The 27,161-nt window shown below is 41.4% G+C and overlaps 1 protein-coding gene across 5 annotated transcripts in view; it reads right to left on the reverse strand.

The window, feature by feature from the left end:
- Nucleotides 1-708: 708 nt before the first annotated feature.
- Nucleotides 709-27,161, reverse strand: part of LOC118782129 (neuron navigator 2-like) — a 116,575-nt gene continuing 90,122 nt past the window's right edge. For 3 of the 5 annotated variants that reach the window (XM_036535393.1, XM_036535392.1, XM_036535390.1), the window contains 20 exons: nt 23,506-23,558; nt 21,087-21,110; nt 20,761-20,835; nt 16,739-16,822; nt 15,512-15,623; nt 14,810-14,967; nt 12,872-12,880; nt 12,205-12,377; nt 11,137-11,290; nt 10,644-10,803; nt 10,319-10,416; nt 10,143-10,238; nt 9,301-9,469; nt 8,284-8,519; nt 7,683-7,837; nt 7,423-7,494; nt 5,211-5,407; nt 4,814-4,932; nt 4,445-4,648; nt 709-4,215 (listed from right to left, as the gene is read on the reverse strand). In XM_036535393.1, the coding sequence (XP_036391286.1) occupies nt 4,090-4,215; nt 4,445-4,648; nt 4,814-4,932; nt 5,211-5,407; nt 7,423-7,494; nt 7,683-7,837; nt 8,284-8,519; nt 9,301-9,469; nt 10,143-10,238; nt 10,319-10,416; nt 10,644-10,803; nt 11,137-11,290; nt 12,205-12,377; nt 12,872-12,880; nt 14,810-14,967; nt 15,512-15,623; nt 16,739-16,822; nt 20,761-20,835; nt 21,087-21,110; nt 23,506-23,558 (2,474 nt within the window). In that variant the 3' untranslated portion in view covers nt 709-4,089. The remainder of the gene's footprint in view (nt 4,216-4,444; nt 4,649-4,813; nt 4,933-5,210; nt 5,408-7,422; nt 7,495-7,682; nt 7,838-8,283; nt 8,520-9,300; nt 9,470-10,142; nt 10,239-10,318; nt 10,417-10,643; nt 10,804-11,136; nt 11,291-12,204; nt 12,378-12,871; nt 12,881-14,809; nt 14,968-15,511; nt 15,624-16,738; nt 16,823-20,760; nt 20,836-21,086; nt 21,111-23,505; nt 23,559-27,161) is intronic. The other 2 variants (XM_036535394.1, XM_036535391.1) reach the window with 1 other exon arrangement.

The following is a 27,161-nucleotide window of genomic DNA, read 5'->3' on the forward strand; positions in this document are numbered from 1 at the left end:
CTTCCTGTTATTACTTATTAGGAACTCGCTTCTTACTTATAGAACAATGTTGTGCTTAGCCATTCACCTTCAAAGCGAATTCAAATCTACAACAGTATTACTTTAACTTTCAGAGCCACACGACGGTCTTCGACAATATGGATGTGTAAGCTGCTTTTCCCGGAGACGAGGCATGACAGCTTCAGTAATCACACCTCGGTAAATTCTGCAGCGTCATCTTCCCGTTTCCCTCGCGCGGCCGAGTTCGTTAGGTCACTGTTGGTTATTTCGGTGATTTAGAGCATAGATGGTGGTCACGATCTACAAGCATTGTTTAAATATTTGTTTGTGGTTAGTAATAACGTTTCACTGGAGTGAATTTGTCCTGTTAAATCTTTCAAAATACTGTAAAATTGCATTTTACTATATACAAAGGACTTTGGTCAAATGTCATAATCCAAAAACAGAGAGCATTACAGAAGGCATAAGTCTGGTTTAGACAGGGCCTGGTGTATAACTGTAGTAGCAGGGGACAACATTATTGGGTGGATCCTACAAGGAAAAGTTAAGAAAGTTAATGAATACTTCTATGTTTATGCCCCACCCTTCAATGTCCTTCTCCATACCATAATAAGCAGCCAGTGCAATGATTAATAAATAAGCATTCATTTTTATTGAATCATGAATAATTTAAGACAGGTACAGTGATCAAATTTATTCCAAAGGGAGTCATGATCTTTGATGGACTATTCATGACAAATTTGAATTTGATGTGGGTGAAAGCGGACTGTACATAAAATACTTATTTTCTAGTTCTGTTTAAAAATGGCTAGAAAAAATTCATCAAAATGCAGCACTGTAATCAAATATTTACATTATGTTACAAAGAAAAATGTACATATTAAAGTACACATTCATTGACAGACACTTCCACAAACAACTAGATTCAACAGCAACCTTCCAGAAAAGTTCAACATCCAAACTTCTGTGGGGAAAAAATTCACAAGTTGACAAACAACCAAACATTTTTTGTGCTTGCATCAACTGAAACAAACAAAATTCTCAAACGCACAGATAATGCTAGTTAAAATACAGACCCAAAAAATTATTCACACATCTATTTACTTGCTGTACAATTTCTTGGCAGTACTGAAAACACTAGGAAACTATTTGGCTTCCATTTAAAAGTCAAGATGAATGTTGCATAGAATTGATAACTAAGAACACTCAAAATGAACAGCTCAAACATTGACAGGTAATGAAAGCATTGTGAGAAAAACAACTGACTCCATCCATCATACTAACAAGAGCAGGTCTGAAAGCACAATCTTGCAAATTTCAAAAGGGGAATAGAGTATAGTCTCTCAAATAAAGCAATGTTGAGAATTCCATTTACACTTAATGCAAATAGACCTAATGTTAATGCTCTGGAGAGAACTACTAGACACGCCAGTGTAAGTTTCAAAGCACTGTGGTTCCTCTGACCCTTTCAGAACTTCTCAGATTTCAGATTCCTTAAAGTGTTTCATTGCCATAATCATCTTTGTAAGAAACCAATTTTTCTATACTACAAAGAAAAAAAAACCAATGACATGAAGTACATACATCCCCCACCCATAATTTTAAATAAACTTACTTAAAGCAGCAAATACATCAGTTGTCACATTTCATGCAGTGATACATTTCAATTGCAGTTTTAGAAAACAATCTAAAACAGAACAAGCTGGACAATGGCATAAAGTTTAAAGGCGCATGAGGTATAGGGGAAAACCCTTTTATCAACATGGTATTTTCTCTCATCTTCCTATGAAATCTGTACAGTACATCATATAAGGGGCACTGACTGAGCACCAAGCTGAACAATTTGTCGTTTTCTCTTTTCTTTCTCTCTGCCTTAGACTGGTATTCATGCATTTCTTGTGCTGATATTGAGTCCAAAGCCAACTTTGACTATATTGCCAAAACTCTTGGAAACATCTTACTATCACCTAGCAGCAAAGAAGTGATATGGTTTCCAAAATAAAAAAACATTGCCTTCCCTTTTCTTTGCAATGACATGCCATTAGCCTTTGATATCATGAACAAACGCCAGTGCACTTTGAATCTACCCAGTCTCTGCAGATTCAAAGGGGATGATGTCACAGCCCTGTAGTTAAATGTAAAAAAATAAGAAAAACGGCACATAATGCACAAAAATGCAATTAGTACAAAAGAAGTAAGGCATCGTTTTGAAGTTCAGCACCAAAAAGATGTTCATCAAAGCTTGTACTGCTTGCTAGAGAGAATGCACATTGTTGGAGAAACATTGCAGATTTCTCCTGCTATCACACTGTACATATGAAAAAAAAGTGCTACAGTGGAGTTTTATGCCTGTAGGAGTCAAAACCATACCTGAAGTAATGGAATGGGTATAAGTGTGTATATTGAGAGATCGTGCCACCATTGGTTGAAAAGCAGTTCAAATTGCTTAACTTTTGAAAACAGATCAGTCCAAACTGTAAGCACTTTCCCTATAGGCGGAGCTTGATGGTTTTTGTGGTGAGGGGGGCAAGTGGCACAACTATCACACATATCTCAGTCTCAGTACATCAGCCATTTATTTATCATGTTATAAGGACTTTGTCAGCGTAATGTGGCTACTCTATATCTAGACCGATTCACAGTCAGGCACCTAACATTTCACTTTCTTCAGATTAATTACGTTCACCAAAAACTGCATTACTGTTCCACCTACACTCACCCATGTTTAAACCTTAGTAACATTAAATAAATATCTATGTCCTCACAGCCAGAAAATTCATGCATTTGACTGAACCACAATGCAAATCCTGGAAACATATTTCATATGGTTCAGCCACATCAACACAATCTTTAATGATAATGTATGTGGTGTGGCTGGAGTGCTGTAAACAGGACAGTGACATTCATTACTGATTAAGTATTAACTAGTATTAATTAGTTAATATTAATATTAATTAAACTATTAATTAGCATTATGATTAACTACAGTGTTACAGTAATTTTTGCAATTTGTTCATGAAAGCGATTGGTGCCACATTATTCCAATCTAGAATCGCTCATGGCAGAGGTAAGAAACAATTATGTATACAACCTGTCAACCTCAAAGTGCTAGAGCACCTTAACACCTACGCTGTTATTACAGACAACTAATGAGAGATGTAAGCACAGCAATATTGCATCTGGCATGAGAACACTGAGGGGTGATGGTCCTGTCAACATTTCATGGAGTTTCATGTTACATTCTAAATTATGGATATCTACTAGAGCATGTGGCTCATCAGTTGGCCCTGCAACCCCCCCACCCCCCACCCCCAAGCTCAAACTAAACTCCGCCTATGGCTTTTACCACAGGGGCAGTCTTGCCACTTCGTATAATGTCTTCATGAGAGCAAAAGTGGCTCCTTAAAACGCAGATGTTTTTCTGTGCAAAGACAGTATGAAAAAAATTTTCCTGAAGCCTCAACAGAACATCAGCCTCTAATCTGCAGGTATGGATTTTTCAGAGTACTGAAGCTGTTAAAATTAGCAGACCCTGCCTGCCTCAGAGTGTAGGAAAGGCCTGAGGAGCTGGGTTAAGCGAGAGGATAGATTAGGGTGGTGGTCACAGTCTTACACAATACAACAGGATGTAGAGCTTGTAGCACCATCTGCAGCTGAGGAGAGCATTGTAGGAAGCATTTGGAAGTCCAGCCACTAGCAGGGTGGTTTGGTCACAGTAGCACAGGCAGCCGTTCCTTAAGCTGGATGGTTAGGGCATGGCACTAATACTTGCTCCACAGTTTCAAATGCTACTTTGTTCCTGTACATTTAACTTCATACACCAGGGGCTACTAAAAGCCTTTTACAAACACATTGTAAAAATAGAGTAGTGCAGTTTCATTTTTCATTTTTTAACTTAGAAAAGACTTTTCTCCATTGGGTTACCTGCACCCATTGCGTTTTCAACAGATTTAACAATTTAAAGTGGCTCGTTCTCACTGCTTCTCTGCAGATTCTCTGTGTTGTTTTTGTCATTTGGTCATCTTTTTTGGAGATATGGTGGGGTGGGAGTGGGATGTCAAAAAACAACTTTTTTTGATGAGGGCCAAATCACAATGTTGACTCCAGTGAAGAGTCCAGGATGTCATCATGGTGACTGTTGCTGTTGGAGTCGCTGTCATAACTCTGGGGGCTGGAGCAGTTAGCTGCTTCCTGGAGCCTCATGAGCATGTTCATCTGCAGGAAGAATGGAAGACCAAAGGTCAGGCAAATGGGGCTTTGTATTTTCCAACAAGCTTGACAACACTGACCAAGAGGGAAGTGGACCGTATTCCCCAAAATGCAACACCCACCAAAATGATTATTGTGACACATGCAACAAGGTTATGAAGCAAACTTTGTCTTTCTAAAAATGTCTAGAATGGGGGGGGTCAAAGGTAAGGTAGGGGGTGGTTTAAACACTAACCAGAGGATCTCCTTCTGTGTCGCTCTGAGGAACTTGCTTGCTGTGGCATCCCTCTCGGGAGATGGAGTAGCCATCAAAGCCCACATCTTCAGGGCGCAGCTGCAGAAGCGGGGGCCACTCATGCTGCTGGGGGCTGGCTGCCCATGGGTACGTGTCCATCACCCACTTGGCTGGGTCCTCCCAAGGCGCTCTTCTCCCATACAGCTGAACACAGGGACACAGGTGCTGCGTTAATGCCAAATAAGCAGCATGTTGTGTGCTGATCTGAGGCCCTTTTCACTCTTCAGGAAGGTTGTGATGATTGTGAAACATGCCATCAAAAGTGTAATAATCATAACGATAATGCTGTGAACCAAGTGGGATCCGTACCTGCAGGCCCTCTCGGACAGCTTCTAGCATGTAGGGGATGATGGAGTAGTTCCAGAGGTCTGTGAACCACACCCTGGAGCCATCCACATCAATGGGGCAGGACAGGAAGAGGCGTGGCCCTGGTGAGTAGGAGACAGGAATGACATGAGTTAAAAGCTTCATGCAAAAAAAGAAAACCCAAACCAAATGGATTCATCACACTGCTACAAACAAATTGCTGAGAACAAAGGAAAGCATCTTTCTTACTAATGGTAACATTCTAAAGAGCTGTAAGTCACATCTAAGCTCAACTCCAACCTGTTACATATGTTGTTTTTCTCATCGTTGGAGACATTGAAAGATTTATGAGTCATCTCTAAGCTCAGCCCTAAACTGTTACACAAGTTGTTTTTCTCACCAATGGTGACGTCCGAGGAGCTGTGAGCCTCCAGGAAGCGGTTGAGATGGTGCCATACACGGGGAATCCAGTCAATGATCTTCACCAGCTCCGCATTCCGCATGCGGCTGCTGATCTCCGTCTCAATCAGCTTCCGCCGCAGGTACCGGCCTAGGAAGCCCTTCACTGGCTCTGTGTGATTGGCACACAGCACCCACCTGACACACACACAGCACAAATAATGCTTCAGACAATGCTCAAGCTCCCATGAAACTTTGTTATCCACAACACTGACAAATGCTTCAGACAATGCTGAAGCTCCTATGAAACTTTGTTATCCACAACACTGACAAAACATCTCTGCCACAGAACTTAGATTTCACCACAATTTCTACCTGTACAAGAAGTACTTGTGCAGCCTGTTTCCACTATAATTACTACCCTTAAGTGTAGACACATACATGCATACCTTTCGGGATGGGAGTTGGTGGCGCGAAAAAAGGTTCCTGAAATACTGGCATATATATGTATGTGTGTCTGTGTGTGTGCTTGTCAAATGAAAACAGGTTAGCTGATGTATCACTTTCTTACACTAACATAATAGTATTGCAAGATGGATGTAGCTGGCCTGTAAATTAGCTAACTAGCTACAGCTGTAAACCCTGAACAAAACACTGTACAATGGTGGACCATCTTTCAGAATAAATCTCATGTAGATATCTTAGAAAGCAGACATCTGAAGGTTTCTGAAAAATGGGCAAGTTGGACTTCAGTCATATGAAAGATTGAGCGCAAATTTAGGCCACAAATAATACAACTGAAAATTGGTGATGTAATTTACACAGGAAAATGGAGCTCAGTTTCTTAACCTGGAAAACAGTGTGGTATCTTAAAGTCCCTATGGTATCTAATGACAAATCACCTTTAAAAAGTAAACATACATGAAAACAAGGCCAGCCTCTAAAAATGGAATATACTTCTAAGAATTTTCAATTAAAGTTACCCAAGGAGGACAGAAGGTGGTGCTCTTCAGTGTCCTATGGGAGGAACTGGACATAGGGGGACCTGCGTATATGTTGGAATGGTACACTCCTCTCAGGTATATTGTGTTGCGGTTGAGTGTTGGACCAGGTTTGCAGGTTTGGCCTCAGCCTTGTGTGTTTGATATTAGCTCTTATTTGTGAGGATGGTGGCTTCCTTGTTTGTTTATCATTTTGTGTCGTTTTGCTGGATGCATATATGCTTGACTTCTGGAGCCACTCTAGATAAGAGTATCTACTGAATGTCAAAAAAGTGAATGTAATGGTACATGACCTCATCTTGTACATCACTCTGGAAAAGAGCATCTGCTAAGATACAAAATGTAAGTGTAATGTAAATGTATATGAATTAATATTATATGTCTGTAAAATTATGGAAAATGGCCATGACGTGCAGAAAATAATCTGCCATAAAATACATTCCTAGGAAGAAAAAACTAATTTGAAATTAAAAGTCACTCAATATGGGGTGGAAACAAAGCAATAATCATGATAAAAAGAAATCTTTCACGGTTCCTTTAATATAGCATGTTCATGCTAGCTTGACCAGCAACTCTAACATATTAATGACTAAATACTCCCTTCTAGTGGTGATAGGCTTGAAGTGCAAGGACATTAAGCATTTGCCTGTCCTGAACTTGTTTAACCCTATGTAAATTATGTAAATAAACCATCACTCAATAGGAAAATATAGTATATGTATCCTGCTCCTTATAAAATGAAACATTTTGTATTACTGGAATTGTGACATCCGGTTCAATTTTTATAACACTTTTCTGTGATATCCTTTGAAATTACAGCACTGACTGATATAGTCTTTACAATTGAGTTCCAAGTTTCATTTTCTGAGACAATGAAAAGTATTTTTTTTTCTCTGGTATGGAAACCATTCAAGCAAGAATGAAGATGAAAATAATGTATTCAGTAGATCTGTGATATTAAAATAGTTTCCGCCTACAGGAATGGCTAAGATAAAGTAAGATAAAGGCAAAGTAAGTGCATTATCTCTAGTGTTCCCATAGAGTTAATGCTGTGTTACACTCTCTTAACAAATGGTTTCACAGGACTGAATTTATCCTATACCTAGATTAGCTTTAAAAAGAGGTCAATCTGTGCAAACAAACATTTGTGATACTGGTGTCTAAACTGGTGAAATTTCCTTTGCGCACAAAGAAGTCTGAGATGTTAAGTACCTGAAATTGTGGTGGAGCTGAAGATTAGGAGTTGATGATGTTGCCTGGTTCATTGTGCCGATGATATAGGGGCTGTGAAGAGAAGCACAGCAAAAAGCAAATGAATAATACACAAATATCCATTAACTATCATAACGTGTCTTCCCTCTTGGAGATGATATTGATCAGGGAGGGGCAGCAGGAAGCGGCTGTCCTGCTGCAGCTACATTGTCCCTACATTACCCTGATGTTGTGTCAGCTTTGCAGGTGTGCGGACTCACCATCGATGGTATTTGCAATTGAGCAGGCCGTTGAAGATCTCCCCCAGCGAACCGACATGATGAAGGTTGTCTAGGATGACTACCAGGGGCATGTCCACTGCATGGCTCTCGCTGTTGCACTGGTCAGCCAGGTTCGCCAGGTACTGACGCAGCTCCTGAGTATCAACCATAGCATGCAGTCATGAACAGAGTCACCGCAAACATAATTGGGATTGTACAGATCCTCAGCTGGTCGGGAAAGTAAATCCACAATCCCACAAGTTCACAGGGAAGGGAATTCTAGAACAGTCTTTGTTTAGGACAGTTTGTGAACCTAATCAGAGAACCCCCAAAAAAGCAATTTAAACATTATTGTTCAGGTTTACTAGCTCATATGCTGACATTTTTGTGAGTTTTCTCCTTGACAGATACATACTAGAAAAACACAGTGCTAAACAGTCCAAATCGCAACACAAAATAGTTACAATACTGAGCACAAAGGCATGTGGCTGTAACAATGGAGAGGGCTGTCAGTGTGTGCTGTGCAAAAGAAACACTACTGAGAGGATGAGCAGTGCAAGAGTGAGTGATTTCTTGGAGCTGATGGCAATGGATGCTGCACCTTGCTGGACTTGTGGTCCACGTTGAAGGTGGCGATGACCCCGTCGGTGAGCTGACGGCCCTCCCACAGTACCATGTACTCGGCCAGCCGGCTGGCCAGGAAGGTCTTGCCGGTGCCGCTGGGGCCCGACAGGATGATGCGCCGGTGCTCCTGCAGCAGGGACACGTAGCGCTGCAACATGGGCTTGGGGATCAGGGTCTCAAACACCAGACTGTCCTGGCTGTGCACCGACACGCCTGCAGGGGGCGACAAAATACAATATCAGACGATGTCTACCACTCTTCCTTCATTTCAGGCACTGAATTAGGCATTCTTAAACTGTGGAAATTTTTTGGCTTGGTGTCAATGCAGTACTTGTTCATTTTGACATGATGTGTGTGAGAAATACATTTCTCATGATCTGTCAGGAGATATACCAGGTTATAAATAATTTTCTTTCTGCTGACATTTTCACAATATTTCCAGAGCTAGGATGTCTTAATCTCATGTCTCTGTGTACTTCACTTTTACACTAATGACACATGTTGGTAAAGCTATCATTCATTGAAAATAAATAGAACATAATGCATGACAACACAGTGTAAACCAAAGAGAGACTAAAGTGACCATAACAAATTTACAGGTTCCTTCTCTCATTGCACCTCATTCATTTGGTGATATTTCTAACATCATCAATTACATGGGACGATGAATCATCTCACAGCCCATTGAATTTTATAGCGTAAATACTATAGCAATACCTTTCATTTTGTAATACCAGCTAGCTCAAGGGCTTTGCAACTGCTACCACTCACACACAACCAATAAAGCACTGCCTGATGGGAAACCAGCGATCACAGATCCAAAAATGGTCCCTGCTCTCTGTGGACCTCTCTGCATTTGTGTTTCCAGGGTTGTGTGTGTTAGTGAGAGTGTCTGTATTTGAGTGTGTAGATAATCATATGGACTATACTGTACCTCTAAATGCACTGAGAGTACAGAAACATGTGAAGACAAAAACAGTAGCAGTGCTGGTACCTTTGACAGTGACAGAGATGGTGTTGTTTTCCCCCACCAGGTACCCACAGGGTAGCAGCTCTGGGGTCTCTGCCCCGCCAGTGCGGTGGATGTCCCCAATGCTGTACCCAGCCACGCTGTCTGAGTTCAGGCCCAGCTGGCTGACTGGGTCTACATGGATGATGTATTCCTGGAGGGGGGGTGGTGGTCACAGATTAGTCCCAAAGTATGTCTAAATAGTGGAGGTGTAATGAAATGTTGTGAAAAACTATATTGCAATAGAAAACCAAAAAGATACCCATCATGGAGCTGAAAAATAGGTTGTGATATCAGCTGCAATCCATTTAGTCTAATTATCATACTAAATTCTACAGAACACATCCAAAACACAGTCTTTAGATTTAGTTGTATTGTCTGAACAGCAGAGGATGCAATACATAAGCACACTTGTTAAATCTTTACCCATACTTCATGGCGTGCAGTGGGAAGCACAGTCTGAATGAGGGCAGCTGCTTTTAAAAGCTGAGATCTCTCATTTAATTCAGAAATATTCATAACAAGAGAGTCCATAATTTCCACTTGAAGCAATACACACTGTTTACAATTTTAACAAGAAATTGTAAACAACATATTTTATATCTCAGGAATAAACAAGGAATCTTGTTCAGCCATACTTTTGTTTCCATTCAAATTTTGTTCAAAATACTGTGACAGTGTTGAACTGTGAACCCAGTATCGTGTAGAACAAAACTGTGAGCTGAGAGTACCCTCACACTAGAGTCCACAGAAGAGTCCATGTCTCAGCTCCCATACCAATGGCTGAACCTATGGAAAGGGCAGCGTGATCCCATTTTTAACTCTACCTTAAAGAGGCGTCTGATGACCCCGTCCAGGACATCCCACTTGGTTTTGCCACTGACGCCGATACAGCCAATCAGATAGTGACGAGGCCTGCACTCCTGTGCACAGACAAATGATTTGTTTAAACAACAGTCTGATATATCTGGATGCTTAAGGAAATCACTATGAGTCAGCTTGCCTCTTTCCTCTTCATGTCTTCCTCCATGCTGACCATGATCTTGACGTGGCGTCCCTCTTTGCGTGTACCTCCCTCTCCGTTGTCATCCAACAGCATGTCTGAGGGGACAGGGACATGTGAGTGAGAGCAAAACAGCCCAACACTACACTCTGTGCAATGTGAAGGAGGTCTATGAATTAAAAAAAACAATCAACTATGTACACTTTCATAGATACGCAAAAATGAATGAACAAAGACAGAGACAGACATATACCCAAACACACACATCCAGAGAGTCAGAGATGCATGCATACACACAAACACAGGTGCATAGACACATGCTCACCCAGGCTGGTGGACTCGGTCAGGTTGAGGCTGTGCTGAGAGAGGGCCACTGGGGGGTGTGCGGAGGAGGAGATGGACACCTGAGAGGTGGCCCGGCTGCAACTGCCTTGACTCTCTGATTTCAGACGGTCATTCTCTGCTTTCAGTTTCTCGATCTCACTCTGACAAAGACAGGGACTCAAACTGTCACAATGGGTCCATAAAGAATAATCTTACACAGGCACACTTCAGTATGCAATTCCACTGGCAGCACCACCAAACAACTACTCATACTACCATCTGCTGCTTACAAAATCCTGATCTGGCTCAGAGTCAGCCTTAGGCCTTGTGTTTGTGTGCTTCATGTCTGCAGTGGTGAGTGGCCAGAAGCGAATACAGAACAGTAACGTTTCTCTAAAACAGCCTAATGTATCTGTAGATATCTTGTAGATATCTTATCTGAAACACACGCCACCACGTGTGTAACTGCCCAGGGGCATTGTGGGAGCTTTCACCTGCATGCGGTTCATGGCCTCCCGCAGCTGGTCCAGCTGGTGGGCGGAGCTGAGGGCCTCCAGGCGGATGTCCGTCAGCTTCATCTCCTTGTCTCGGAGCTCGCTGCGCAGCTGCATGACGGTCTCCGCCTCGCTGTCCGTGCACTCTGAGATCCTACCAGGAGAAACACACAGAAAACACTCTTAACACCAACACTCAACACAGACCTGGGATCAGGGATCATTGGCAAGGCATTGGAATCAGTGTCAATTCACTGATCAAAACTGATCATGGTGCTTGATCGAAACACACAGTGTGGAAGGTAATTAGAAGAATAAGAAAGGTGAAGACCTTTACATGAAAGGACTGCCACTACTAACACTGTATCTAAAGCTTCTCTCCTACTGGGTAACAACCCAGCTATTTTCATGTTACTTGCCCAAAATGTGCTGCACGGCTATTGGTTGTAAGAGGCACTAGAAATAACATAAATCAGGCTTGTAACTGAATCTGTTAGACTGTTATAAAGGCTGTAATAACTATTGTGTTAGCATAATAACAATAATTTTCTGAGAAATTCTGAGATTCTGAGAATTCCACACAAGTATAAAACAATCTTTTTAGTGACAGAATGAAGCATCAATGATTTGATGTTACTGGGTGAATGAGACACATCTATAATATGTTACCGAGCCAGAGACCCACTCCTTGGGGGACCACAGCCCCAGCCACGCCCTCTATTACCAGACAGGTTAGAGAGATGGGGGCTATATGAGGACAGATGGACAAGAGAATACTTTTAATTGAAACATCAGACAGGGACTACTCATGTCCTAAATGTAACCTCTGCACTTGGCCGGATAACACACAAAGTTAATTTTCATTTACTTCAGCGACAACAGATCTGACTGGCTCATGTGGAGCCAACTGACAATTGAGTGTTAAAACCATTGAGAGTTTGTTGAAAGAAAAAAAATCAAATATCTGCTCAGGCCAGTCCTGAGTGGATGATTGCAACTGGAAGATACCCTTGGGTTGCGCAGGTGATCACTGCACAGCCAATGGGAATGAAGAGCAGAGGTACGTACAGGGAGTTGGAGTGGGAGTTCCTCAGCACAGGCATGGAGGTGGCGGAGCCATTGTGGGGGAGCTTTGGAGACGAGGGCAGGGAGGAATCGGTCATCTCCTCAATGTCCGAGTGTGACGATGCAGATTTGGGGGACTTCTTCTTGCTGAACGCCTGCTTGAAGGAACTCCTCAGCTATAACAGAGAGCAGAGCAGAAAGTGAACATTCCTGGAACAGAAACACAACACAAACCCGCAAAAATCTCAAACAAAAACTGAAAAAACAAAGTGAGAAAGGAAGGAAAGCATAGGAGAAGTGACTCGATCCCTTTGGACATTATCCTTGTGGTAAAATCTAAGCCTACCTAGTCCACATTCACTAAATGAGTGAACCTGATATTCTCTGCTTCAGATTTCACAGCTGTGCACAGACCGAGCAACAGATTCCTCAGAACCAATAGCTTGAATTTTACTTTAACCTTCAGACATTGAACCACCCACACAACCTGAACAAGAAACAACTGACCACTAACACTGATGACACGGAGGTGCATTTTAGGACAGATAGAGTCACTTTGGGTGAAGAACTAAAGGACAAGGAAAAAGTGGGAGAGGGTTAGTAACCTAAAGCGTGTTGGGTTAGCCTGGGTTACCCAGGTTTAGCGGTTTGTGAGAACATCCAATCTTACCTCATAGACCTGCCATGTGAAGCGAAAGCACGAGAGAGAGCAGAAGACACAAAAACAGCACAAATTGAGTTTGCGGGGAAAGCCAGCCATTGTTAGTCGCATGTGGCTGGATGCACGTGGCCAGGTTTGTTTAGATTCACTAGACAGAGGATAAGGATTCTGTCTGGTGAATGGATCAAGAAGCTGTTTCAGGCCTTTCTTGAGGCAGTGACTTGACTGTCTGTATAAAAACATCAAAGCGAGGCAGAATCCACACGCAGGCATTTCCAGAAATAATCCATGATTCTTTATAATTTTATTTTTCTAGCAGAATCAGATCTGCAATGCCTGCTACAGAGCAGAGATACACACTGGTTCAGGGTGACGTTAGTGTAAACCAATAAGGACCAATATTAATGCTACTGATTGAGCATAGTCCGCCAGCTCTTTGGTGTTGCATGACTGGCAGCTGCCATGCCTCACATGTGCTCAGAAGGGCCTCTGTATCTTATCTAGGAACAGTGGTGAGACAAAGATTGTATAGAGCGGGATGTGGCGATTTACCATAAAACCAAATTTTGGAGCCCAAACCACATACAAGAAATGTGATAGCTGGAGTGACATCATAAGCAAAGGAAACTCAGGCTATAATCTTGTAATCAAATGACTTGCCACATTTAATGGATACTTGGTGTACACCCAGGCTGTGGCAGTGAAGAAAATAATGCCAAGCTGAATCCAGAGGATGTGAGAAATGTGATTTCACAATGAGCTCAAGCTATCACTTTAACTCCTATGTTACCACAGAAATCGGCTGGAATGTGCATTACTGGAACAAATCACAAGGACTCTACAGGATCTGACACTGGTTTGCTGGATTCCCATATGACAGGAGTTTGATTCAAGGGGTCAAAATCACAACAAGATGTCCACTAAAGACTCTATAAGTTTACAACTGCTAGTTTACAGTAGCTCTTCTGGCATTGATCTCTAATCTCTCATTCTGTAAGATGTGTGTAGGCAACAAAACAATATCTTGTTTTTATTACAGTTCGGAAAGAAATGAAATTGGACCCAAAAACATCTCAATAGTGCCGGAATGTTTTTGTTGCTTACAGACATTAACATAAAATGGCGACTAAAGTGGGCGAAAATCATATACAGCATACATAGTCATCTTTCACCTTCCTTCCAGTGCAGGATACAGTCTTCAGGATGGAAAAACAAATACAACACCATTAACTCCACCAGTCTTTGAAACATGTCAAATCCAATCATAACCATTTACAAAACCTCTGCTGGTGTACCACACATCCACATGGACTGCAATGGCATCAAAACTGTGACCCGCCTCATAATTCCAAATAACAAACCTTGTTGCATTGGCAACTTTTGCACACAAGTGCTTAATGCTGTTACTTTCCTCTGCCTTATGGTGTTTGCAGTTTATGGGTGGGACAGAGCTTTGATTTAGCCTGGCCCCTAGTTCACACATAAACCATGACCGTATTCACCGTGTTCACCTTCCCTCCCGTACAGGACGACTGAGCAGGGACACAAGAGTGAGACAGACACAGGTGAGAGAGAATATGGGAGCACAGGCTGAGAAACAGCTGGTGATAGAATATGCAGAAGCTAGCCTTGCACAGACAAAAACAATGCAGGAAAGGTTTCCACCCCAGTGTTCACAAGCTAAAAAATAAATGTCAGGGAATGACAGAGACTGTACACATATGCCAAAAATCAGCGTTTAAGCTCAGGTTAACAGTGACACAAGCACACAATCTGCGCTCTAATGATTGTTCTGCAAATAAATGTCATTGTTCCACTGTTTCTGCCACAGTTTGGGGATAAATCAACCTTTATTTGAAATATAAATGTAAATGTTTTATTACTTAATGGCCTTAAAGGAACAACATGTCATGCTCAGATTATACGGGGCAGATGGTGTTCACTGACCCAGTTCTTCTTCTTCTTCTTGTTCTTGGCATCCAGCTCCATGTTGCTGCCCACGCTGGAGTGGCTGGTGGCGCTGGTGATGCTGGACACACTGTCTGAGGAGTGCTGTCTGCGAATGCGCAGGTCAGGCTGTGCCTGGGGCATCCCATTGCCCGAGGCTGTGCAGATGGAGAAAAAGAGAGGCCATTATAGGCTGTCAGTGCACTGGAATTATTGTTAATGCCAGTCTCAAAACCGTCCTCATTAGTATTATTCTTTCATTAACTTGATCAAAGCATGTTTATACTGCAGCAAATTCATACATTATACACAAAACACTTCCCAAACAATCACTATGCTTTTCAAGAAAGCAGAGTTTGGTTCATTTTTCCAATTGCAACACTGTTGAGCTCTGAGCTCTCTGAGTTCAGTAGGAGATTAATGTAAATGCTTGTCATTAAAATGGGATTTGGTTCATTTTCTGTGTAGTAGGTCATGTGAAGTCTGAAACAGATTAGTATTTATCTTGATGAGATTATGGAGCATTCATACACCCAGTGTGACTAGTTGAATACAGTGTTGAGGGTAGTACTGTGTGACTGGGTGATTATACTGTGAAGGGTGTTAGAATGTGACTGGGTGACTATGCTGTTGAAGAACATTACTGTGAGAGTAGGCAAATACTGTGCGACAGGGAGTTACAGTGTGATGATGTCATCTCACCTTTACACGTGAGCTCGGGGGTGTTGATGACACCATTGATGGCCGCCTGTGCTGCTGCGTTCTGCTTCTTCAGGAACTCAATGGTCTTCCTCAGCTCATTCAGCTCAGAGTCCTGCAGGAGCCACAACATAAATGAGTTTCTAAGCAAGAGGAAGGTTTCTGGAAGGGTCATAAGATATACAACAGTGATCAAATAGCATATAAAAGTATCAGTGTTGCTGTGGGATTATTACAGAGATACAATGATAGAATGATATAATGAAAGCCCTATCTGGGTAAGATGAAGGATAATTCCTTGCTACTGGACCACTTAGGTCATGCTGATTTGTTGGAAACTATACCAGCACTCCGGCTTTGCTAGCCTAATATGGCAGGATACAGAGATGCTCACAAGTCATTATTTGCGAGTCCAAGTCAAGTCTCAAGTCTTTGAGGGGCAAGTTCTATTCTAGCTAATTTTAGCTAATTTTAGCTTTGAGGAAACAACAATTTAACATTAAAAAATACAGCAAAATGCAGAGGTGAAAACTATGAGAAGCTTAAAATGCTAATGAAAACATAACAAACCATATAACGAAACACGCGCGCTACATAGCATAAAATAAATAACGTGCGAAAGAGTTAATGTTAATGCACCAAAAAAAATAAAAAATAAAATAAAGATCATTCACAAGTCTCAAATCTTGAGTCGGAGTCATGTCTCAAGTCTTTTGAGGACAAGTCTCAAGTCAAGTCTCAAGTCACTGTGTGCGACTTAAATGCAACTCGAGTCCAAGTTGCAAACTCGAGTCCCCATCTCTGGCAGGATATGAGATTAGACGGGAAAAAGAAATTTAAATATCTGGGAACACCGGACCTGTTTGGCTTGGCTAGCACCTGATCTCGCAAAGGGGACCGAGGTGGACATATGGGGACTACCTTTCTGATTCTGCACCATAAGCAACAGCAGTTGTTCCTATTTTATTTATTTACCACTCATCTGGAGTCAGCATGTGGGGCTGAGTGGGGGGATTGTGGTTCACAGGCAGCCTGCTAAATTCTGCCCTGCACTTGTAAAGGTAGTGACTTCAGTATTTCGAAAGTATGCCAGGTGTTAGGTTCGTTTATGCTTCATGTTGTTGTGTGCTTGGCATAATGGATATGGTGCATAATGGACAGGCCACACTGTGGCGTCTGGAAGCTACTGTTACATGTGTCTGCTGCCTCTGCTGCAGTCTCCCTCCTCACCTTCTGCTCTGCGGTCATGGTGAGGCTCTGCAGGCGGATCGTCATGTTCCCCAGGCTCTGCTCAAAGGCGGCCACCAGGTGAGCCTACACACATACACATACACACACACACACACACACACACACACACACACACACACCAGGTTAGTCTCTCTGGCCACTAAATGACAAGCCATGGGAAGTGTCAGTAACATACAGGGTTGTAGTCACTGGCTTAGCGGCTCGGCACTGTGAAGCTCTCTGGCTGGGGTACAATGACTGGACCTTGGGTCTGAAGTCATAGTTGACCAAATATTTACAAAGATTTACAAATAAACACACAAGCATAAACAAACAAGACATGAATACTATCAAAGACAAATAGACAGACAGACAGGCGCACGCACACACCAATTACAGGTGCAATGATAACAATCTAACTGGACAAATGTGCACACAAGGTTCAAAGACCTATTTCTATGTAATAGCAAATATGGCAAACATTTTGTTCATAGCGCTTTGCCATTGTCAGCATCATCTTGCAGCACAAGGAATTGCTGGCTATGGGTCAATGCAGGACATCTTGGCAGATGTTAAAAAATACCACTGGAAACAGACAAGATGAGTATGGGTTCTTAAATGACTACCTGTCTGGACAGAGCCCCTGTTGTACTAATGTACAGTTCAGACAAGCCCTCATTCTCACACACTGCTAATGGCTGTCACACTGACACCAGAGATCTGCTGCATTACTCCAAGAATCAGATCTGATGTCACACAGAGTCACAACAATACATGAAATAGATGAATATAAAGGGACGGACTCCTGCGTCAGTGTGGAGCTGATGTTACTTTGTATTCAGTAGCATTGTTTTTGAAACATTGTGTAAAAGTACAATATGTAAACTGTATTTTCAAAACATTATTCTGCACTGCACACTACACATAAATCTAGAACTTAAAGCATTAAGCAAGGTCACTTATGTTTTAATCATTACTCACTGATAATTCCTGACTAATAGCAAAGATGTGTGGCATGAAACTCAAACAAAAGGCTCAGAACTCTAGAGGCTTACCAGTACATCTTTCCTGCAAAACTGATCATGTGTGTGAAACAAATGATTAACCTTTCTTCAGCATTGCTGTTGGAAATTCAAAATATATCTCATACTGACATCTTCATAAATGATGTCTACCAAAATGATGGTTAGATTCTGTCTTCAGCTGACAAATGCTCAGATACAACTGACATAAAGATACTAAAGACTGACAGCAGTCATGAAACACATTTACGTAAAATATAACATGTGCAGAGCCACCACGTTAAAAAAATGATTGTTTTAAAGCTCATAGGGAAAAAAAAGTCACTTTTTATTCTTACGTCCATCACAAAGCACAAAGTGAGAGGGGGTCTTGGCGCTCCCACAGAGGAGCCGTAAGATTAATTGCCAGCAGAAAGTAGTCGGAGTCTGTTTTTATGACGAAGGGTGCAAAAGCAGTCTGTTGGATGCATCCCCACATAATCCGAAACACTTTATGTGCTGTGCACGCTCCCCCGCATGCTGTGCCAGCTTACTAAACCTGTAAAGCCTTTGGAAACGCAAACAACCTCACTGATGTCATGGTCAGCTGGTTCCACAAAACCCAGTGCTGGGGCTCCTGTCAGGCTGTGGCTCCTGCTCCTTCTCATGGGCCGGTGCACGTTTTTCAAGCGGTTGCACCTCAGGGAGGGGTACCGGTTGAGATAGTGCCAGGTCACCGGGCTGCCGGCTCCAGGACGGAGGCCACCAGATGACATGGCGAGAGGAGCTGTCCTGAGGACCGGTGGAATGTACTGTCTCCAGTCACAAGTCAGAGCAGAGTGAGGTGGGAGGGAAATATCACCTCTGCTGTGCAGTGTGGGTGAATGCGTAAAGGCAGGTTACGATGTTATCAGCAGCTCCATGTAACATGAGCTGATAGATTGGCACAGAAATGCAGGGACTTGGAGTGCTTCCATCAAGGGACTGCCCTTGCAGCGCTTCCACAATTGAGCTAGAGATTCCTACACGACGTTTCACAATGTGCTCCTCAGCTGGGATACCCTGTCTCTATGTCCCATGTTAGCACTTGCAGCTTGCGTAAAGTATTCCACTCAGATAGAGAGTTCAACACTGTCTTGCCCAACATACCACACAGCACCATCGGGGGTAAACTAGAGCTAAACACAGTGGAATGGGCCCATGCTAACAGCGTCAAATTGTTTCTACTCCAATTGTCATCCATTCAAAATGTGCACTGAAGGATCCTAAATTCCTCCATCTTGTAATGACTTTCTAGCCCGAAGGAAGGCAGTGTTGCACAACAAGGTAAGAATCACTGGAGAGCGATTTCACAAAATTGCAGGCAACACACCAGGGAGAAGAGCTGCCCGCTGGCTGCCACTGAAAGCATGTAGAGACAACAGGTTGAGTGTTGCTGAGTGACGAGCTGAGAGCAGGAGGGACTACTGACCCTTGCCATCTCTGATCCACCTCTCTGTCTCAGCACACCAATTCACCAATAGCAAAAAAAAAACTGACACACAGGAAATGCTCCAGAGATATTCTTTACCTCCCGTGATGCAACCACACTTACATGTTTTTCATTAAAGCTGGCTTCAAAAGGTCACATTTCAACTTGTTCTTTGAGCTAGGAAAATCTATAATTGCATAATCCATTAACTGCCTCATTTCCTTTACATTCAAACATCTGTATTATAATCAAATTATTAACATGAAATCTAAATTAGTTTGTGCTAGATTTAAACATTAAACACATTAATATAAAGTAGTAAAAACATCTAAATCAGCATGCATGGCTTATGCAATTAGGGGAAGTACAAAACAAATCCTTGTATTCCAGTGTAGACAACCTGTTCCACGTCACTGCAACAAACCTACAAACACTGCATCTGAAAGGTTAAACAAACAGCTGCTCTGGGATACGGTTTCGATTGACAACTGTGTGTACAGAAACACACAGCCCTTCAACCATGGAAAAGGGGGACAGACAGAAAGTTAGTTATGATTGAGCTTTGCTGGTGTGGGATAATGTGTGCTTGTTTTGTGCTTTGTGAACACTCAAAAATGCTGAGCTGAGAGCTATGATAGCATGACAGAATACGCAGCACCTGCAGGAGAGGTGGTGTGTGTGTGTGTGTGTGTGTGTGTGTGTGTGTGTGTGTGTGTGTGTGTGTGTGTGTTGGGGGAGTGGGGGTGGGCTATGCAGCATGCAATCATACCAATCATAGCAGATATGACACAGAGTGCAGGGGTAAACACAGACATCAGCAATGCTCCAAACCAAAACATGATCTGCATTGGTGAGGAATTACACCTGAAATACTTCTGCCAACCATACACCTGCTTGCCCACCCAGCTATTACCTATCTCTGCTGCTATCATGATACAACTGAAGCTTTCTGACCATACGAGCAGATGTGACTGTTGACTGTAGACAAGAAGTGAACTGACACAGAACCACCAGGGTTTTTAGTGGAAAATACATCTGCATAATTGTCAGCATCTCTCTGTCTTTGATGTATAATAGTACATATCACTTGGAATAGAAACTCCCCCCCTTGTAAATCCAGGCCCATTTCCTGGCAAGCCTATTCAGGTTAGTGTCCGTTTCTTATAACTCATTTCTTATAATTAATATCACTTTCTGTTTCCGTATCAAATCTGTTAGCAGACAAGGGCACTGTTAACAAGTAACATTCTTATAACATTTTGGTGGTGTTGCAGCCATGTTATCAGCCACACTGTCAGAATGTCCCATCACAGAACAGCCAATGCTTCTCTCCTTCAGGGCTGCTTTTACTGGCAACAACAAGCTGTTCATAAAAATACCCACCATAAGCAAATAAGTGCACAGTCATGAGCTTTGCTGTATTCTGGGCAACTCCCGTGTGGTAATTTCCAAAAAATACAGGTACAGTAGCAAGATTGGGTGAGGCTTGAACAATAGCTTAAAGGTAAAGGAGGCAATAGGGAAATATTTCGGCTCTTCTCTGGACTTACATTTGCGCTCAGCTGTGTTGTCAAGGCAGACACCTTTTCCTGAGAAGCATCCAACTCTCTTCTGAGCTTCCGGATCTAAAATCAGACAGAGGTAATCAGGGGGTTTCTTACATCCTTTAGCACAAATGGCTTAGGAGAGAAGGGATTATTACTAAAAATGGTAACATTAACAGCCATGTAGGCAAACACAAGGCTGGAGCTGGCATCATCACACTAGGTCAAATGAAGCTGACACAAAAAAAGATCAGTACTGGCTATGAATTTTTTCTCCATTAAATTAACAGAGAGTGTAGAGAAAATAAATATGTGCATGAAAACATCCTTACCTCAGACTGGGATTTCTCTTCAGGCTGGAAAAAACAAGACACTATTCAGTTTACTATGGCACAAACTACATTTACATCTGAAAATATGCAAAGATGGTTTCTTAAGCAGGACAATAAAAAGGCCAAATGTATTAGGTTTCCACCTTGGGGGACAGAGCCACACAGATCACATTTATGTAGGCAGACTGTAACTTGGTACCAGACTTGGCCTTGAAGGCTCATCTTCCTCTTGTTAAACTCCAGGTAATTTATAGATTAAGGAGATACAGTCACAACAATTAGTGGCCCTCCTCTAAAGCAGAGAATCTTCAGTGCAGACTAGACTTGGGGGCAAATGGTTCAACATGAGATTTACAGTGCATTGTACTGTTTCCCAGACTCAACAAAACTGGCAATGCGAGCATGGACAGCATGGGAAAAGTGCTGTGATGTGCTGTGAACATATGACCTTCACCTCAGAAGACTTGCTTATTGCTACACTGCATTCTGAAAAGACAAGTATCGTATTCCTGTTTGTTGAAAACATCTTATTAGGGACAGGTAATACTCACCATGGAGACTATCCTTAAAGGTGGCGCAAAACTGACACATAAAACTGACACACTTAAGCTTCTCCATCTCCAGAGAAAAAAAGATACGTTTCTAAAAAGGAACACTAAAAATAACCCCCTTCAATACAGCTTACGCTGAGAAATACTTGCACTTAAAAGTATCATGTATATGACCTGGTTAGAGTCAGGTTTCATATCAACTCTTCCTGACAGCTTTTGCTGCAGTATTCAAATATTCCGTGTCTGTTTTGTGGCAGTTGCTAGGAACTGTCGGTCCAGGCAGCAATGAAAACAAACAGATTAATGAGTTATTGTTACATAACAACTGGACTGGAAAATCATTTCAAGTAGACTGCACATCGGTTCAGGTTGTGTAAAGAGCTGTTTTGACAGCTTTAAGAATACTGAGAAATGATGTTTATGATGCCTCTCTATGTCTGCTTGCAATTCCACCGACAATGACAGAACAGCTGCAAACATCATGCTAACACAATGGACAGCAGGACACCAAACAAAGAGTATATAACGGGGTTTTATTCTGACCTAATGGTACGTTAAAACTGACAGCCATGACATATAGTGTCCCCGCATTATAACCTTTGTTTTCTGAGCTGGCATTGAACACTTTAAAGGAAGGAATTGCATGTCAGTACCAGCCTGAACAAGGAAATCAATCAAACAATGTCTAGCCTTTTTATGTCATAAAAACAAGCCGGGATTAACCATGCTACTTTAACCAATAAGATTTTATGATTATAAAGATGAACATCGTAACCATTTCTACACATTCTTCACACTGCAATTACCCAGATTCACATGTATAAAATTCTACCCAGACTAAAGCAAGGCCAAAAATCTATTTGCAATGTTGTAAGAAAAGAAGAGAAAACATCAATTAAGATCAAAAACAGAAACAAACAGCAGACCCTAAACATCCCGATGCAATAGCCAGACTATCTGCTACATCCAAATTTGATAATCAGTCAGTGTTATTTTTTCCCCCCACACAGTAAATCAGCCCTACCGTGGAGTCCCATGGCTTGAGTGCGCTGGTGAAGGAGAGAGTGGCCATCATCTTTTATCAGGCACCTACTCGCTCTCCCTAGCTCGTCCTGATGTTCTTTAATGTTCACTACCTCAGGGCTCTTGTATAGTGTCAGGTTCCACCACGCCCGAGAGAGCTGTCATTTCAACAACTTAATACCTGTTCTGGAAAACCGTCGGTGCTCCCAGCACACAGCCAGCCCTGTGCTCGTGTTCATGTGGGAGGGATCCACAGGGCTCATGTGCTTTAGAAGCACTTAACTGGTACAGCGAGTCTCACCCACGTCAGGGAATAACCGCCTATTATCGGGATATGACTGAAGGCAGGTCTGCAAAATACATTTAAGCTCCTATTTCTTGGACGTACATAATGCGCCAAAATTTCTAAATAAGCAGCAGAAAAAGTTGTGCTGACGGATATTCAAGATTGGGAAACACAGAAACCTGTACTTATTGGATTGTGATCTTTTGTTCAATTCACCTCAAGTCCCTACAAGCTTGGCGAAGCTTTTACTTGCAAAGAGGCTAAACAAGGATAGGCCAGCCTTCCATGCTTAATCTTTGATGAGACCTCCCTCAGGTCATAAACAGCTACAGCATTAAGAGATTACCTCAGCAACAATCCAAGACTTTACAACACTGCCAATGTCCAACCACAAACATATAATTCTCTAGTGCACATCTGGGCAAGTCTGAAAGGGTGACTGAGTGCTTACTGGCACTTGCTACGTAAGCATTCAACTTCCTATTATAACATGTTCAAGCTCCATCCATGCACATGTATTCTTCTTAATGGTAAATAAATGCTACTGCTTTACACTCACCGTTGAGTAGATTGAGGATGTACTGGATACAAGCGACAGTGATGACCCATGAACTGTAAACATTAAAAAAAAGAAGAGACATAGCTGAGATTTACAAAATTGTGAGAGAATGCTGAAATAAGACAGGAAAACCGAACTTTTCATTCAGTCGTGCATTTTACTGAATCGCTTCAATAAACCTTTACAACACCTGAGCTGTGCTGTGGGTGGTATTTTTTGATGTGAGCTTTTTCATCAGTGCCTTTAAATTTCCTGACATATGTTGTCCTCCTAGCCCACCTCTGCCAGTAAACGTGACTGCGTACTAACACTTTCGCTTGTCCCAACTTGATTATCTCCCTCTACACATAAAAGTAATATTCACGCCTCAGTGGTATTTACAGGACCCCACCTTACAATTACAGTCATGACTGTACAGTAGAACTCTGGAAAACCAAACTGTCATATTTAAACATTAAATAACATCTTTGTACCTCATGTGATACCTCCGAACACATGATCACTTGAATGAGAGACAGACTTTCTGAAGACATTTCCTTGTTCACGTGCACTATCCGAAAAATCACCCTGAGTTATAATCTCAGCACCTCGTGTACTATAACCGTTACATCCAACTAGAAACAGGGATCAATGCCTTTGCAGGCTCCTCACATAATCTGACAAGAGGATGTACATTTGTGTAAAAAATTGAGACACTACAAATGAATGGTTAGGTTTCATAGTGTTGTTAGTGGTTAATTAAACTCAGTTCTGCTACAGATGATTATGATTCCATGTGTGATTTTGCAGTTACTTCTGCAAACTCTCTGGTTCCACAGCCTTATCTGTTGATACACAATAATCATAAATTACAAGAATTGGCTGCATCCACACCTGAAAACTACAACATAGTAAATGTTTATGGCTGCCAAACTACATTTTACTACATATGACAAAGTAATGTGTGACACCACAGAAAAGAAACACTATGAAGAACTGGGGTATTTAAAATACCTCTGACTAAACATACCCCATGAGCCCAACAAACTTGTTTTCTTTAACAATAAAAGCAGAACAATAATGAACTGCATTTTTGAAAAGTGACACATAACCTAATGTAACGAATTTCTACTGATTCCTGATAGCTATATTACCGATCGGGGCAAATACAGTTTTGTTACTTTAACAAGCAGTTTTTTTTTGTGGTACACTGAAATCTATGAAATCAGAGTAATTCCTGGTGAAAAAAATTACATTATGGAGTAAGAAAAGAAATAGACAGTAATGTACTGAGATATATATATTGTTCAGCCCAAGACAATCTTACAAATACATTTTAAATATATGCAAGGAAAAAATACATTGCAATACACCAAAAAGACAGTTTACACATTTTCAAAATATTAATTGAGCTAACAATATATATTTCTCTAAATTATATTCTCACTACCTTATTTTTATATGGGTCATCAGCAAGGATTGCAAGGAAGATCATGATTAACAAATTTCCTGGAATTTTTATTTTTGAAGTAATAGTCACAAAAGTTTAAACTCAAATCGGATTGTGTTATTATGGATTTAGACTTTCAAAAGCCTGACGAAGCACCACATAATAACCTTATTAAATTAAAATCTGTGGGAAACTGGGTAATTTCTCCAACAGATGCAAAGTTTACTTTAGCAGAGAATACAAGGCAACAGTAATTCATCACAATCACAAAGCTTCAGAGCAAGTGTGATATGAAACAGACTTGTAGTAGATTCCACTCTGTCAGGCACTAAATATACTGAAGCAGTATAGCAGGCTGGGTTATAATGATGTGACTACGCTGTCATCTTTTGTGTAAAAAGTCAGTAAATAGATAAGTACATAAAAAATAAAATGTTAGATCGAGCAACAAGGTAGTGCTACCAGTAACAGTAGTGACTAGAAAAGAGTATAACAAAACACTCAGAGAATGCAACTACATCTTGTCATATTGGATAACACCTGCTTATCTCTTACTTCTGAACACTTTGAGAGGTTTCTGGCACTGTGTGCTCTCAATGTCATCACATTTCATGATTATAAAGTCAGCTATCTTTAACTCCCCTCTGTAATTATATTCTTTTAGATGCCCCAGGAGAGAGCTGAGGAAATAGAAGGCATGACAAAGGATAAAGCATTAATGCTACTCTTTGTAATGAGGTAGAAGCCTCTGTGTGCAGGGGAAGAATTTTCAGGATTCTTGAATGAATGTGTCCCGTCTACCCTCGCGTGTTAAAACTGTTTGGTGTCAGTGTCACTGGGTTCATAAACTCCTTCCTCGTCTCTCAACAGAGGCATGATACAGAGCACAATGACACACATTCATCAAGGCTAGTAGAGTACTGTTCAGACAGAGCCAATGTCAAATATGGTCAAGCTTCAGGTGTTAAAGGAGATGAGAGAGGGGGCTTGGCCAAGCTGAACAACATACAACAACGGGCTGTACTGATCAAGGCTGAAGCCTTTTGCGCTATTTTGCTCCCTACAGAGATCCGAAAACAACCGCAGATCAAAACATCCACTGTTTACTTTTGGGGCTTTACATTGGTTTTGAGAAAAGGACTACATGTGTGTTTAGCCTTCAGACTGAACAAAACAAAGAGCGCCAACCAAATGCTCAGGCAAAATAAAAGAAAAGAAGATTTAGTCACTGAGTCCCATGTGAAAAACATGGGATTTTCCCAGCATTTACATTGTAATCCTGCATGTATTACCCTAAGTAAACACTTTGGAGCCATGAAATAAGGCTTCCTGATGCAAGATTTGAACAAATGAAGTGAGGGTTTATGTTTAGCACTGGCTCACCAACAAAAGGTGGTTGGCTTTCTCATAGGGAAGCTGATTTGAATCACAATATTTTCCATGCCATGGCATGGAAACACTACAGGCTGATCAGTGGTCTGTGGCTTGCACTCTGACATGCAGAAATCAACACCTTCTCTGGCACTGGAAAATGAGAGAACCTATTGATATGCACTGAAGCACAACTCATATTCTCATAAGAATTGCAGTTACCATTCAAACCATTCAAATTGAAGTCCAAGTATGCTTGTTGAAAATCCACAAAACATTTTGTTGTGTTTTCTGTTCTCCTGTAACTATCTGAACAACCAGAACCTCTAAAATCAAAGATGACTCCAAAGGTTATGGAGGCACCATTTGCAAGTTCAATAAAAAATACAATAGTTTAGATCAAAATCAGGTAAATGCACTTACATTATAATACAAAGTACTGTAAAACATAAATGGAGCTTCAACTTGCAGTTTTATAGAACAAGCCATTTGTGTTTCTGAGATGAACCCAAAGCGAACCATATAACTGGATTTTCCAAGCAGATATTGGCCCCTACTATGCAAAGTCATAAAAGGTTTGTATGTCCACAAAAAAAAAACACTTCTTTTTCCTCATAGAAAAGGCCTGTGTGCAGTTAAACATTTAAGATAAATAAATGATGTGGTTTTTCATGACATTATAGGTAGTAGATAATGCTTATTTTGGAGAACTGCAATTTTGATTTCACTTCCCTATTCCAATTCACTCATTACACCGATACTACACCAATAGTATATTTCACTGATAAACAACAAATCCAAAATGATAAATATCTTAGACACTACTGTGTAATATCATCCAAAATGTAGTGTTATA

This window comes from Megalops cyprinoides, chromosome 8, assembly GCF_013368585.1.
Source record: "Megalops cyprinoides isolate fMegCyp1 chromosome 8, fMegCyp1.pri, whole genome shotgun sequence".
Lineage (NCBI taxonomy): Eukaryota > Metazoa > Chordata > Actinopteri > Elopiformes > Megalopidae > Megalops > Megalops cyprinoides.